We start from the raw sequence: 14,791 nt of genomic DNA, 5'->3' as shown, positions 1-14,791 counted from the left end.
GTGTTACTCCAACCTGTTTTTAAAACCCTCCAATGCTTTAATTACCCTAATAGTTAGAAAGTTTTCCGTAATATCTAATCTAAATCTCCCTTGCTGCAGATTTAAACCCATTATTTCTTGTACTACCTTCAGTGAACATGGATGAAACAATTCATCCCCGTCCTCTTTATAACAGCCCTTAACGTATTTGAAGACTGCTATCGGGTCCCTGCCCCCCCTCTCCCCCAAATCATCTTTTCTCAAGACTAACCATGCCTTTTTTTAACCTTTCCTGTAAGCCTTTTATCATTTTTGTTGCTCTCTTCTGGACTCTCCCCTATTTCTCCACATCTTTCCTTAATGTGGCACCCAGAATTGGGGACAATACTCCACTTGAGGCCACACCACTGCTGAGTAGAACAGCACAATTACCTCTTGTGTCTTACATATGACATTCCTGTTAATACTCCCCAGAATCGCATCCCTTTTTCACATCTGTATCACATTACTGAATCATATTCAGTTTGTGATCCACTATAACTACAGATCCTTTTCCAGCCAGGTAGTTCCCATTTTGTAGATGTGCATTTGATTTTTCCTTCTTAAGTGAAGTGCTTTCCACCTGTTTTTACTGAATTTCATTTTGTTGATTTCAGGCCAATTCTCCAATTTGTCATTTAGAATTCTAGTCCTGTCCTCCAAAGTGCATGCAATGCCTCCCATCTTGGTGTAATCTGCAGATTTTATAAGCATATACTCCACTCCCATTATCCAAGTCATTAATGAAAATATTGAATAGTACCAGACCCAGAACTGATCCCTGTGGGATCCCAATAAATACACCCTCCCAGTTTGACAGCGAACCCTTGATAACTACTCACTGAGTACAGTCTTTCAACCAGTTGTGTATCCACTTGATAGTAATTTCATCTACACCACATTTCCCTAGTTTGCTGGTGAGAATGTCATGTGGGATTGTGTCACAAGATGTATCACATCTACTGCTTCCCCCCGTCCACTAGATCCATAATCCAAGGAAATTAGATTGGTTTGACATGATTTGTTTTTGACAAATCCATTCTGGCTATTCTTGATAATCCCATTATCCTCCAGGACATGCGAATTGATTGCTTAATAATGTGTTCCAGTAACTTTCCAGGTTTCGAAGTTAGGCTGACTGGTCTGTAATTCCTTGGGTTCTCTCTGTTCCCCCTTTTAAAGATAAGTACTGTTAGCCCTTCTCCAGTGTTCTAGGACCTGCAGGAGTTCTCAAAGATAATTATTAACAGTTCTGAGATTGCTTCAGCCTTGAATACATCTCACTTATCTAGTATTCTTTAACCTGTTCTTTCCCTCTTTTGGCTTGTGTTCCTTTCCTTGTTAATATTAATTGTGTTAAGTATCTGGTCACCATTAACATTTTCAGTGAAAACTGAAGCAAAATAGGCATTAAACACCTGAGCTTTCTTAGGGTATGTCTTCACTACCCGCCGGATCGGCGGGTAGTAATCGATCTATCGGGGATCGATTTATCGTGTCTCGTCTAGACACGATAAATCGATCCCCGAACTCACTACCCGTCATCTCCAGAACTCCACGAGAGCGAGAGGCGGTAGCGGAGTCAACGGGGGAGCCACGGTTGTCAATCACGCACTGTGAGGACCCGAGGTAAATCGAGCTAAGATACTTTGACTTCAGCTACGCTATTCACGTAGCTGAAGTTGCATATCTTAGATCGATTTCCCCCCCCCCCCAGTGTAGACCAGCCCTTAATGTCATCAGTTTTTAGCTCTCCTTTCCTGCTAAGTAGAGGATCTATACTTTCCTTTATCTTTCTTTTGCTCCTAATGTATTTAAAGAACTACTTCTTAGTGCCTTTTATGTCCCTTGTTAGGTGCAACTCATTTCATGCCTTACCCTTTTGGATTTTGTCCCTACATGTTTATGCTATTCTTTTGTACTCGTCTTTAGCAATTTGACCAAGTTTCCACTTTTGTAGGATTCCATTTTGATTTTCAGGTCCCTAAAGAGCTCCTGGTGGAGCCATGGATATGTCTACACAGCAAAGAAAAACCTGTGACTGGCCCATGCCAGCCAAGTCTGGTTGCGGGGCTGTTTCATTGTTGTGTAGACTTCCAGGTTGGGCTAGAGACCCGAGTTCTGAGCCCCTCCCACCCCACAGGGTCCTAGACCCTGGCTCCAGTCTGAGCCCAGAAGTCTACACAGCAACAAAACAGCCCCGCAGCCCGAGCTCTACAAGCCCAAGTTGGCCGGCATGGGCCAGCTGCGGGAATCTAGATTGCTGTGTAGACATACCCATATTGGCTGTTACTAGTCGTCCTGTTTTTCCTTTGCATTGGGATAGTTTACAGTTGTACCTTTTAATATGGTCTCCTTGAGAAACTGCCAGGTCTCCTGAACTCCTTTTTTAACTTAGATTTTCTTCCCATGGGACTTTACCTACCAGTTCTCTTGAGTTTGTTAAAGCCTGCTTTTTTCAAGCCCATTGTCCTGCTGCTGCTCTCACTCCTTCCTTTCCTTAGAATCATGAACTCTCATACAGAAGCCGTTCCATCCCGCTAATCATTTTTGTTGCTCTGTTCTGTACCTTTTCCAACTCCAATATATCTTTTTGAGATGGGGCAACCAGAACTGCAGGCAGGATTCAAGGTGTGGGTTTGCCATGGATTTATAGAGAGGCAAGATGATATCTCCTGTCTTCTTAGCTCTCTCTTTCCTAATGATTCCCCGCATTCTGTTCCCTTTTTTGACTGCTGCTGCTGCTGTTTTCAGAGAACTATCCACACTGACTCCAAGATCTCTTTCTTGAGTGGTAACGGCTAATTTAGACTCCATCATTTTATATGTATGTTTTCCAATGTGCATTACTTTGCACTTATCAACATTGAATTTCATCTGCCATTTTGTTGCCCAGACACCCAGTTTTGTGACATCCCTTTGTAACTCTTTGCAGTCTGCCTGGGACTTAACTATCTTGAGCAATTTTCTATCATCTGCAAATTTTGCCACCTCACTGTTTACCCCTTTTTCCAGATCATTTATGAATATGTTGAATAGGACTGGGCCCAGTACTGACCCTGGGGGACCCCACTATTTACCTCTCTCCATTCAGAAAACTGACCATTTATTCCTACCCTCTGTTTATCTTTTAACCAGTTACTGATCCAGGGGAGAACCTTCCCTCTTATCCCATGAGATTCTTTAAGAACCTTTGGTGAGGGACACTATATCCACTGGATCACCCTTATCCACATGCTTGTCCCCCTCAAAGAATTCTAATAGATTGGTGAGGCACAAGTTCCCTTTACAGAAATCATGTTGACTCTTCCCCAACAAATCGTTTTCATCTGTGTCTGATAATTCTGTTTTTACTATAGTTTCAACCAGTTTGTCTGGTACTGAAGTTAGGCTTATCGGCCTGTATTTGCCAGGATCGCCTCTGGAGCCTTTTAAAAAAAATTGGTGTCACATTAGCTATCCTCCAGTCATTTAGTACAGTAGCTGATTTAAATGGTAGGTTACATACCATGGTTAGTAGTTCTGCAATTTCACATTTGAGTTCCTTCAGAACTTTTGGGTGAATCCCATCTGGTCCTGGTGACTTATTACTGTTTAGTTTATCAGTTTGTTCCAAAACCTCCTCTAATGACACCTCAATCTGGGCAGTTCCTCAGATTTGTCACCGTAAAAGAATGGCTCAGGTTGGGAATCTCCCTCACATCCTCAGTCGTGAAGACTGATACAAATAAATGATTTAGTTTCTCCGCAATGGCCTTATTGTCCTTGAGTGCTTCTTTAGCATCTCCATCATCCAGTGGCCCCACTGGTTGTTTAGCAGGCTTCCTGCTTCTGATGTACTTAAAAAAAATAAAAAAATAATTGCTATTACTTTTTGAGTCTTTGGCTAGCTGCTCTTCAAATTCTTTTTTGGCCTTCCTAATTATATTTTTACACTTCATTTGCCAGAGTTTATGCTCCTTTCTGTTTTCCTTAATAGGCTTTAACTTCCACTTTTTAAAGGATGCCTTTTTGCCTCTCACTGCTTCTTTTACTTTGTTTAGCCATGGTGGCACCTTTTTGGTTCTCTTACTATGTTTTAATTTGGGGCATACATTTAAATTGAGCTGCTATTGTTGTGTCTTTTAAGAATTTCCCTACAGCTTGCAGGGATTTCACCTTTGGTGCTGTACCTTTTAATTTCTGTTTCACTAACTTCCTCATTTTTGTGTAGTCCCCCGTTCTGAAATTAAATGCTATCGTGTTGAGCTGCTGTGGTGTTTTCCCCGCCATAGGGTTGTTAAATTTCATTATGTTATGGTTACTATTACCAAGCGGTTCAGCTATATTCACCTCTTGGACCAGATCCTGTTCTCCACTTAAGACTAAATCAAGAATTGCCTCTCCTCTTGTGAGTTCCAGGACTAGCTGCTCCAAGAAGCAGTCATTTAAAAAAATTTTGACACCTTAATCGCTGCATCCCATCCTGAGATGACATGTACCCAGTCAATAGGGGGATAGTTGAAATCCCCCATTATTGAGTTTATTTTTATCACCTCTCTAATCTCCCTGAGCATTTCGCAGTCACTATCACCATCCTGGTCAGGTGGTTGGTAGCAGGGCCGGTGCAACCATTTAGGCAAACTAGGCGGCCGCCTAGGGCGCCTAGTGGTTGGGGGTGCCTGAAGGCATCTCTCTCTCTGCTGCTGTCAGCCTTCAGCCCTGTCTGGCCTGGGGAAGTTTGTAGGTGACCCCCTGCCTTCAGCTTTCACCAGCCTGCTCTGGCTTCACTGCTCACTGGGGAACTCTCACCACTCCCCCCTTCAGTGACAGACCCTCCCGCCGAAGCGCTCCGCCCAGCTGTGCTCTGCCTCTGAGCGCGCGCGCGCTCTCTTTCTCTCTCCTGTTCTAGATCCCTTCAGCTCTTCTCTCTCTGATTCTGGAGTCTCCCTCTCAGGATTCTGACCTCCCCCTTTGCCTTTGGGCCGTCTCCCATGTGCAGGGGCAACTCCACCCTCCTCATTACACCAAATGAGGACACACCTGGGCTGCAACAGGAGAGCTGGGCCTGGTTTCATTTAAGGGGTCAGTTACCCTGTTAGTGTTTAGTCGTTCTAAAAGAGAGAGTTTCCTTTTTGTTCCTTGGACAATCTGGATACATTAAATGCAAAATAAATAAGACTAAATAATTTGAAATCAAGAAACAAAGTTAAAGCTGAACATTCAGTCTTAACGCTGTCCCCATGTATTTATGCATTACAGTGCAGTCTTTAAATTCATGGTTACGTGTTATTTTAGATGCCCATGAATGTTTATAGGAGAAAAAAGATAAACTTTGATATTTAATGTTATTTGGACAATAATAAAACATAATCAGGAGGTGGCAGAGTCAGATTTTGTTCAACTATAACTTCCACTTTTACACTTTTGTCTCTTATATACTTAGTTTTATATCAACAGAGTTTGTTCACATTTATTGTATTAAGCGACAGAGTCCTGTGGCACCTTATAGACTAACAGACATATTGGAGCATAAGCTTTGCGTCTGACGAAGTGGGTATTCACCCACGAAAGCTTATGCTCCAATACGTCTGTTAGTCTGTAAGGTGCCACAGGACTCCTCGTCGCTTTTTACAGATCCAGACTAACATGGCCACCCTTCTGATTTATTGTATTGTTCATCTCAAGTATTTCCCCAGCGTTGGGGTTTTTTTTCCCAGTTAGCCTCTGTCTCTGAGAACTTTTTTCTTTGGTGGCTATTCATACTAGTTTATCTCTCTCTCTCTCTCTCTCTCACACACTCTCACACACACTCTCACACACACACTCACACACACACTCACACACAATTAATGCTTGTTTTATACCAACAGCGCTGTGTTTACATGGACCAACTTGCTGGTAGTGGTTGTGGAATTAGAAGGCTCAGAGCAGGAAGCATTGGACTTGGTGGCACTGGTAACAAATGTGGTTCTGGAAGAACATTATCTCATAGTTGGTGTTGTTGTCATTGTGGACCCGGGAGTTATTCCCATCAATTCTCGTGGTGAAAAGCAGCGAATGCACTTGAGAGATGGATTTTTAGCTGACCAATTGGATCCTATTTATGTCGCTTACAACATGTGAAAATACAAAACCACACTGACGCTGAAGCACCAAAATCTAGAGGCATTCTGAATAGGATCTACGTTAGTTTGCTGCGGATTTGTAAGCTTTTGAAGACCTTAGGAAAAAAGGAGGTGCCAGTCTTCATGGAACGTCTCTCTCACAGCATTGGCTTTCATAGCTCCATTACAGCTCCTCCATTGGACTGAGAAATTACTGGAATTCTTGAAGGAAATTTGTTAAACTGTCAAGGAACAATTATTATTTTTTTACAATACTTATGAATGTCAGTATCTTAATGCACTGCATAATGGGACATAAAAACTGGGGAGGGGAGGAAACACCAGCTGAAGACAACTCTTGGGAACACTGAGGAAAGTTGTGGCTAGCCATCCTCCAGGTTTTCCTCCCCATTCTGGTTTGATGTGTGGTAACTACATTGGCACATAACTTTCACGATTTTTCTTATCTCCACCTTGTCCTCTACTGTATTGCATGGTTTTTGTACATGTTTGAGGTTAAAAATGCAGAGTCATCTTTTATTTTTAATCAATGACTCGGCACAGTCAGAACAAACCAACTCACTCCAATCCTGGATTCTGTGTTTAAAACTATACTATTGTTCAGCCTTTTAGTACCAAGCAAAACTGAATACTGCTTCTTTAACAAGGTTACTCATGGTGCCATACTGGATTCTGTAGCATTATAAACTCTATTGTAGAAAGATAAATTAGTATCTGGTTTTAAACTACTTGATATACAGGAGGCTTGCTTGCTTTCTTGTTTTCATAATTTCATATTGGCTAAACAGTAAATTTGCTTGTTTTCGTAGTGCTAAGCTGTTAATTATTGCCCCACATAATGCCAACTTTTAAACAATTCTCTTCATTCCAAAGCCAAAAGACTCAGAATCATTAGTGTACAGGCCTGAAAGCATGATCTCCCAATACATTATTCCCCAAGTATCTGAATTAAATACTGAATTGAACTGAAAGTTCTGAGAGAATGATTTCTCATCACGGAACACTCTGATATTAGAGAGCTGGATCTGCCAGGGTGTAAATGTTCATCTTTTAGTTGTGCGTAGACAAACTTTTTTTGTTCAAACTAAAATATCCAGTTGATTGAGTCCAACTTGATCGATCAACCTCTTGACATTTCTGCCAGATCGACTATTACAGTGAACCTAATTCTGAAAGAGAATGTAAACTCATTCAGCTGCTTCCAATGTCTGAAGAGAGGCACGACTTTAGCAAATAATTATTTTTATATAGCTAATAAAGACTATATGGCTATGTTATTTTTTAAAATAATGCACAAGTTTGGCGAATCAGACAGGTTTTTCTGCAAGGCAAGGTGCCTGGATCAGTGCCTAAGAAATCTGGATGCCAGTTCCCCAACAAGGACACCAAATGACTCTTCTTGGTTAGCAAACTAGAAAATCTTCCCAGAAAAGGCTGTCACATACAGTAGTTCTCTTTTTCCCTCATGGTGTTTGACTGTGGTGTACTGTACAGATACATACCTTCGAACTCTAATTTGACTGTTGTAATTATGTACAGAATTGTGTAACTTATTGTTTGAGTTAAATGCAGCAGTCTTAGCAATGGACTAATGGACATCCTTGTAGTAAAACAGCAGGCAAGAGGAAAGAACTACTTAACCCCAATTTTAATGTTGTAGTTTTTTAGCAAATAAAACATTGTAAGATTTTTGTATTGATATATTGGTGACAGTGAGATAAGTTGCCTTGTAAAGTAAGATTTAAAAAAGCACATTAAACATTTGAAAATGACTGTTGGAAACTTGATTTGCCAAATGTTAAAAGTTGTCATATCTTAACACCCCCCAAAAAAGTTTTCTATTTTCTATATAGAAAGTCCCCGTAAAGCAGGTCTGTGTCCACATTTAGGGTTTGCTAGATACTTCGCTCAGTAGTGAGGTTTGTAAAACTTCTGTTGTGAATTTCTTTAAAATTACTTAAAATCAGGATTTTCTTAGATTTTAATTCTGTGTCCACCACCACCGTTTTCGAGACACAATCACTGCAGTGGGCAGCAGCCATCAGAGTAGCTCTCCCCCTCTCCTTGAGTGCTGCTGGAGGGGGAAGAAAACCAGCCACTGCCAGTCGGGTCCCACGCTGGCACTCCCAGCTCCTGAGCAGGCAAAGGAGCCAAGTTCCTGAGACATTCTCCCAACGCGTTAGCCAGAGCTTGAGCGAGAAGTCTGGCTGCTGCTGTCAGCAGGAGTGAGGGAAGGTTTCCATTCTGAGAGGCAAACTGGATTTGGAGGGAGGCTAGGAACACTGGATGAGCCACAAAGCCTCTCCCTGCGGCGGGTAAGCTGGGAAATGGGAGGGGAAGGGGTAGAGGCCAGAATCTCTTGAGACCAGAATGTGCTGAAACCTGTGGTGAGAGTCTCATGGGAAAGTAGTCTTGTCGTGGGGTCTGAAGTATTTTGTTTCAAGGGAAGAGTGTCACCTACTTAATCAATACCACCACTTCTTACGGCGCTTTCCTTATAGGTTTTCCATGCACGCAGTGTCCCGGCCCAACCTTGTGTAGTGGATGAGTCCTGGTGAGATCACACACCAGAGGCATACAGCTGCACACTGCATATGACTGTAGCAATATATATTATTAAAGGTTCCATAGTCCCTTCCCAAACTTTTTACTACAGAACTCTGAACTATGACAGACATCAGAGATTCATTAATTTCCCAAGTCACCGAGGAGGAAAAGGGAAATAGAGAGAATTCCAAGAGATGACAATTTTGAGCAGTATGGCTAAGGGAAAATATTAAAGATCTGTTCATACTGAGCCTGTATGACAGATCCTCAAACCTCTTCAATTTGAGAATTTTTGACTGCCCATGGTGACAGAAAAATGTCTTTCACACGCCAAACCCAGTCTGTCTTGATATAAAAGTACTGCAGACGGAACCAGTGTATGGGAAATAGTCTTGAAAAAAATTCTGTCTTTATTTAGCAATGGAGATAGCATGGACTCCTGTGTCCTGATGTCAATGTGAAGATGGGGATTGGATATTCTAAACTCTTTGGCAAGAACTAGAACTTATTGGGTCACCCCTCTCCTCCATCCCACACACCCAGGGGAAGTACACTCTGGGATCCTCCACCGCCAGAACACAGTTGCCCCAGGACAGATTTGCCACTATGTCCAGCCTCATCTCAATAATACAACAGAGGCTACAAACCACAGCAAGGGCCTGCCTGCAACTTCTGGGCCATATGGCAGCAGGTAAATTTGTGACACACTTAGCAAAACAGTGTCTTCAAACCTGGCTGAGAACCATCTATACACCCCATCACAGTCTATCCAAGTGGTTGTTCATATCTTGAGTGTGTGCTCGATTCTCTAAACTGGTGGAAGGATCCACAAAGGTATGCATGGGAGTTTCGTTCGTGCAGCCTCCTGCCACAGGGACTATCACTACAGATGGGGTGATAGTGTGGGACGCACACTTCCAAAACCTCACAGCTCAAGCCAAACGGACGCCTCAGGAGGTAATACTTCATATCAACATGTTAGAACTCGGAGTGGTTTGTTATGCTGTCCAGCGCTTGCTACCCTGCATCGGGGCTATGCAGTCAGAATAATGTTGGACAACAGAGCAGCATGATCCCACCAAGTCAGTAGAGCTACGGAATGGGTGTGTGTTAGGCTGCATCTCAGCAGTTTATCCGCCAGGACTGCAGAATTCAGTAGCGAACTCCCTCAGCAGGCATGTCCCCATCAACCACAAGTGGGAGCTGAAGGTGGGATCATCCACAAATAGCTCTTTGCAACACCATCCACTGCGAAGTGCAGGTGATTCTGCTTGAGGAGAGGGCACAGTTGGAATTCTATGTGAGATGCCCTAGTCATTCCTTGGCCTTGCATATTGCTGTACGTTTATCCTCGGACACCTGTAGTGCGCAAGTTTCTGAACAAATCGAAACAGGTAAATTAGTAGCCATCCCCATAACATCATCATGGCCGAGACAGGTGTATTTCCTGGAGCTGGTTCATGTCTCTGTGACTGTCTCTCTGCCTTCCCCTGGCAGCAAAGCTCCTCACCCAGGAATCAGGATTCATCACCGACCCCAATCTCTTAGTGCTTCACCTCAAGGCGTGGGTACTAGATGGCTCTCCGGTACAGAACAAGATTGCTCCCCAGAAGTACAAACAGTACTGCTTCATAGTAAATCCGTGGCAAGGAAAACTTATGTGCAGAAACACTCCTAGACTTGGTGATGTAACCAATCTATACCTCCTCTTGAATCTCAACATTCTCAATTACTTGCTGAATTTAAAAACAGGCTTACCGCTGCGCTCCATTAAAGTTCACCTAGCTGCCATCACAGCTTTTCGCTCCTCCCAGTGAGAGGTTTTCAGTCTTCACCCACCCAGCCACTACGAGGATTATCAAGGGCCTTCTTATTTCTTCCCTCCTGTCAAGGAACCAGCTCCACCATGGGACCAATGCCCTAAGGAAACCCCCATTTGGAACTGTTCCCTCCTTCATCTGTCCCTTCAGACCTCATTCCCTCAGAGCTATCACTTCAAGAAGGTAGGGGAACTTGGAGCCTTGTTGGGTGACAGTGTTTTGTTGTGATAAGGTGATGCTACATCCACAGCTTTGTGTCCTACTTAAAATTTCTTCAGAATTCCAGATTAATCAGGAGATTCACCTACCAGTGTATTAGCTGAGCCTCACTCTTTGAGAGAGGAAACAAGCCTCCATATACTGGATGTAAGAAGAGACCTCACCTTTACCTAGATAGGAATAGGCCCTTTAGGACTTCATCACGGCTTTTCATCTCAATTGCAGAGCAAATGAAAAGACAAGTGATTTCCACCCAAAGATTGTCCAAATGGGTTGCAGTATGCATCTTAACCTGTTACGAAGCCTCAGGGGTTCACTCCCTCTTCCCCCACCCCAAGAGTGATTGCTCATTCCACCAGGGCTTCAATCTATCTTCGTAGTCCTATTGAAAAATATGCCTATCTCAGGCAGGGCAGCCATTTGGTCTTTGGTGCACACGTTTCCCCAGCACTATGCTCTTGTGCCTGCTTCCAGAGGTGATAGAGCTTTTGGTGATGCTGTTCGACAGTCCATACATCACCCTGCTCAGGAATCTCCTCACGTGAAGCACTACTCAAAGGAGGAGAGGTTACTAACTTTGTGCAGTAGCTGGAATTATTTGATACTTGTGTTCTGTGGGTGCTCCACTACCAGATCTTCTTCCCCTCTGACTCAGTCTTTTGCCAGACTTCTGTGGTTAAGAAGGAACTAGAGTGGCGCAGGGTCACCCCCATTCCCCTAGAAATCCCATGCTGGAGCACAAGGGTGCCTGGGGCACAGATGCGGAAGCTGCTGACAAAAATCTCCAATCAGGAGTGCACAGGCATGGAGCACCCACATGGGGACGCATCTCGAAGAACTCCAATTACTAGTGTACACGGTAAGTAACTTCTCCTTGTATGAGGCTAGTGACATGTTTATTATATGATTATATTGGTTTAAGTTAGTGGACGGTGAGCCAGCAGGACAACTCACAGATTAGAATTGTCCAGCTTGAACGACAATGGGGAAACATCTTCGCTTCAGGGATCCTACATCCTTCTCTCCAACAAAATTACAAGCCTTGTTTTCTCAACGGTGGGAGTTAAACAATCAAAGGGTTGTAAAGAGTTAAAAAGTGACTTCGACCCTGTTAGGGGGCTCATTCCTTCACCCTCTCACCTCCCCAGTCCCTCTCGCATGAACAGAGCAACACCCCCCCGAAGTCCAAAGGCGCAAACAACTCGATGCCTACTGGGGTGAACCCCCAGCAAGCATGACTCCAGCGTCCCCCCTCCCAGCTCCGACACCACAGAACCCCGCCTATGTCCCTGTTTCTGTTCCCATTCCCCGCCGCCAGCAAAACAGGATTCCAATTCCCCCACCCCCGTTCCCATCCCCCCCCCCCCACTTCCTGACTGACCGCAGACCCCACAGCAAAACTTGAGTCCTGTCTAGCTACACCTTAACCAATGATTCTACTAAAATTCAACCAACCAATCCCAACATACCGTAACATGGTTATTCAACCAATTATATTCCACCACCCCAACTGTTCCACACCCATCAAAATAAATTATACCGCAGACAAAAACAATCACAGACTCAAACAGAGCCCATGCAAACACACATACCAAAAAAAAGCGAGGACTTTACATCCCAGCTATTAATAAGTAAGTTCCCGCCAGACAGAATGCTTCCACCAGGTTTCCTTCCACGTCCTCCAGGCTTCTCCTTCTCTGGAGGAGATAGGAATATCAGGACAGGATTGTATTCCCAACAGCCCAATAGCACCTTAGCTCAATGTAACTAGTTTAAAATGTGAGGATGTGACCGTTCACCTCCCAGCCCACGGCTGCCTCCACCGCTCAGCCAAAGGCCTTTCTTAGCCTAAGAACAGAGCCTCAAACTGTGACAGTACAAAAAGGCCCTTACACAGACACAGTGACTTTCAGTCTTTCTTTTACAGCTCCACAACTAGCCAAGCGACAAAAATACATGTAAATTAAAGTATAGTCCTTTACAAACAGGCCTAAATATCTATATCCTAACAGACCCTATGAAGGGTGATTATCAAAAGATGGAGCAGGATCTAAAAACGTGATTCCTGAAGCAGACAGGCTGAACTGGTTTTGAATGTTAAGGGAACAGATTATGCCACCCAGTCCCTAGAAGTCTTTTTTTTTGTTGTTGTTGTTGGAAGTTTAGACTTACCCAGTATGCCCAGGTGGAAGATGACAAGGTGGGTGAGGGAATATCTTATATTGGACCAACTTCTGTTGGTGAAAGAGACAAGCTTTCAAGCTACACGGAGCTCTTCTTCACATCTGGGAAACGTGCTCCGTACTCCGTGTCACAGCTAAGTACAAGGTGGAACAGATTGTTTAGCATAAGTAGCTAACACATTTCAAGGGACCACTCAAGATGAAGTATCCCGTTAACACCCTTCCAGTCATAGGGGGGAAAGAAAGGTGGGGCTGGGGAAAGGCAGCTGGTGGTTGGTGGTAGTGGATTATAGATGGTTTTAATAAACCATATTTCTATTCAGTCCATGATTTTTAGAGTCTAGCAAAATGGTGAATTTAAGTACCAGGCATGTCTTTTGAAAGTGCTGTGCAGGTTTCCTTTGTGGATGAGGACTCATAGGTCAGATAGAGAATGATCGCTTTGTGAAAAGTGTTCACCCACAGGGTGTGTTTCCTTTATCATTTTCCTGTGTGAGTTCATTCAAGAGCATAGTGATTGTCTGGTTTCACCCACATAGCTGCTATTGGGGCATTTAGTGAACTATATGAGGTACACCGTATGTTGTGATAGGCATGTGTAGGATCCATGGATCTTGAAAGGTGTGTTGTAGGGAGTGTTGATCATTGGAGCAGTAGAGATATGTTTGCAGGTTTTGCATCTGGTGCCACTTTGAGTTGGTGTGTCCTGGTCTGTTGGGAGCTTGCCTCTGATGATGAGCTTGGAGAGAGTTTGGGGGGTTGTTTGAAGGCCAGAAGAGGGGGCTCAAAAAAGATTTCTTTCAGGTCCCCATCAAATATGAGTTGTAACTGTTTGATGTGTGGGGGTGGTGGGCGACAATTAGGAGTGTGTGATTGGAGGGGGTTTTATTTCTGTATGGAAGCAGGTTCTCGTGGGGTATTTGGGTATCTGGTAAGCTTGACATCTGTATAAGCTGTTTAATGATCTAAAATCATCTTTCTCCAAAATTCTTTGGTTCTAAGTAAACAATTGAATCGCTTTAAGAAGGCTGTCTGGTCACTGCTAGTCAGAGCTCCTGGAGGGAACAGAACTGCAGGGACTGAACTAAGTCCGACCTGCTGGAGGTAATCACAGCACCAGGGGACTACAGACAGCCCAAGGCCTGGGCTGAGTATGGGAGAATTGCAGGATTCAACCTGGAGAGAGGTGACAGGTCGAGGCCTGGGACCTGAGGAGGTTGTGCTCAAAGAGACCAGCAAGTCAGAGGTGCAGTTATCCCAGAAACAGATATGTTTTTGACTGTGGACACTAGTAAAAACCTGGTAGTGCCAATAATCAATGTTAGTTACAATACAGTATTCAATTTATCAGTAAAATGGTCAAAAATACAATTGTTTGCTTATGGAGTGGCAGCAATGGTGGAAGAACAGTTGAGTAGCAAATTATTCCAGCATGATGCCAGAGTGTACAGAATTGTTTAGCTGTGATGACTGGACACTGGTATTTTTGTTTTAAACATGAAGTGGTCTGTAAGTGGTGCAAACTTTTAAAAATGGTCATGCTGCATGTTGCCATTTCTCTTTAACAGACCATCGTGAGCTGTACTCAGACAATGTTCTGCAGCTTTTCCATGATTGCTGCGTTCAGCTATGCACATGTGGATTTCTTCCAGATTTAGGCACAGCAAAAACTACATTATAGTAAATTAGAGGATGTATCCCATATATGACTAGTAATGTATAAAGGCTCCAGTGGCACACTGGTTTCTAATGTTTGCACATTCCACTGTCTTTGAAATTATGGGAACTTTCCATCAGAGAGAGAGAGTGTGTGTGTATGTGTGTAATTATATATATATATACACACACACACACACACACACACACACACACACACACACACACACACACACACACA

General features: G+C 43.5%; 1 protein-coding gene across 3 annotated transcripts in view; it reads left to right on the top strand.

Annotated features, from left to right (window-relative positions):
• Positions 1-7,897, top strand: part of DIP2A (disco interacting protein 2 homolog A) — a 206,368-nt gene extending 198,471 nt beyond the window's left edge. For all 3 annotated transcript variants that reach the window (XM_054043479.1, XM_054043478.1, XM_054043480.1), the window contains one exon: positions 5,871-7,897. In XM_054043479.1, the coding sequence (XP_053899454.1) occupies positions 5,871-6,123 (253 nt within the window). In that variant the 3' untranslated portion in view covers positions 6,124-7,897. The remainder of the gene's footprint in view (positions 1-5,870) is intronic.
• The last annotated feature ends 6,894 nt before the right edge of the window (positions 7,898-14,791 follow it).

This window comes from Malaclemys terrapin, chromosome 11 (genome assembly GCF_027887155.1).
Source record: "Malaclemys terrapin pileata isolate rMalTer1 chromosome 11, rMalTer1.hap1, whole genome shotgun sequence".
In the NCBI taxonomy this organism is placed as follows: domain Eukaryota; kingdom Metazoa; phylum Chordata; order Testudines; family Emydidae; genus Malaclemys; species Malaclemys terrapin.
The sequence above is the reverse complement of the archived record's forward strand: the minus strand, read 5'-3'. Positions and strand labels throughout refer to the sequence as shown.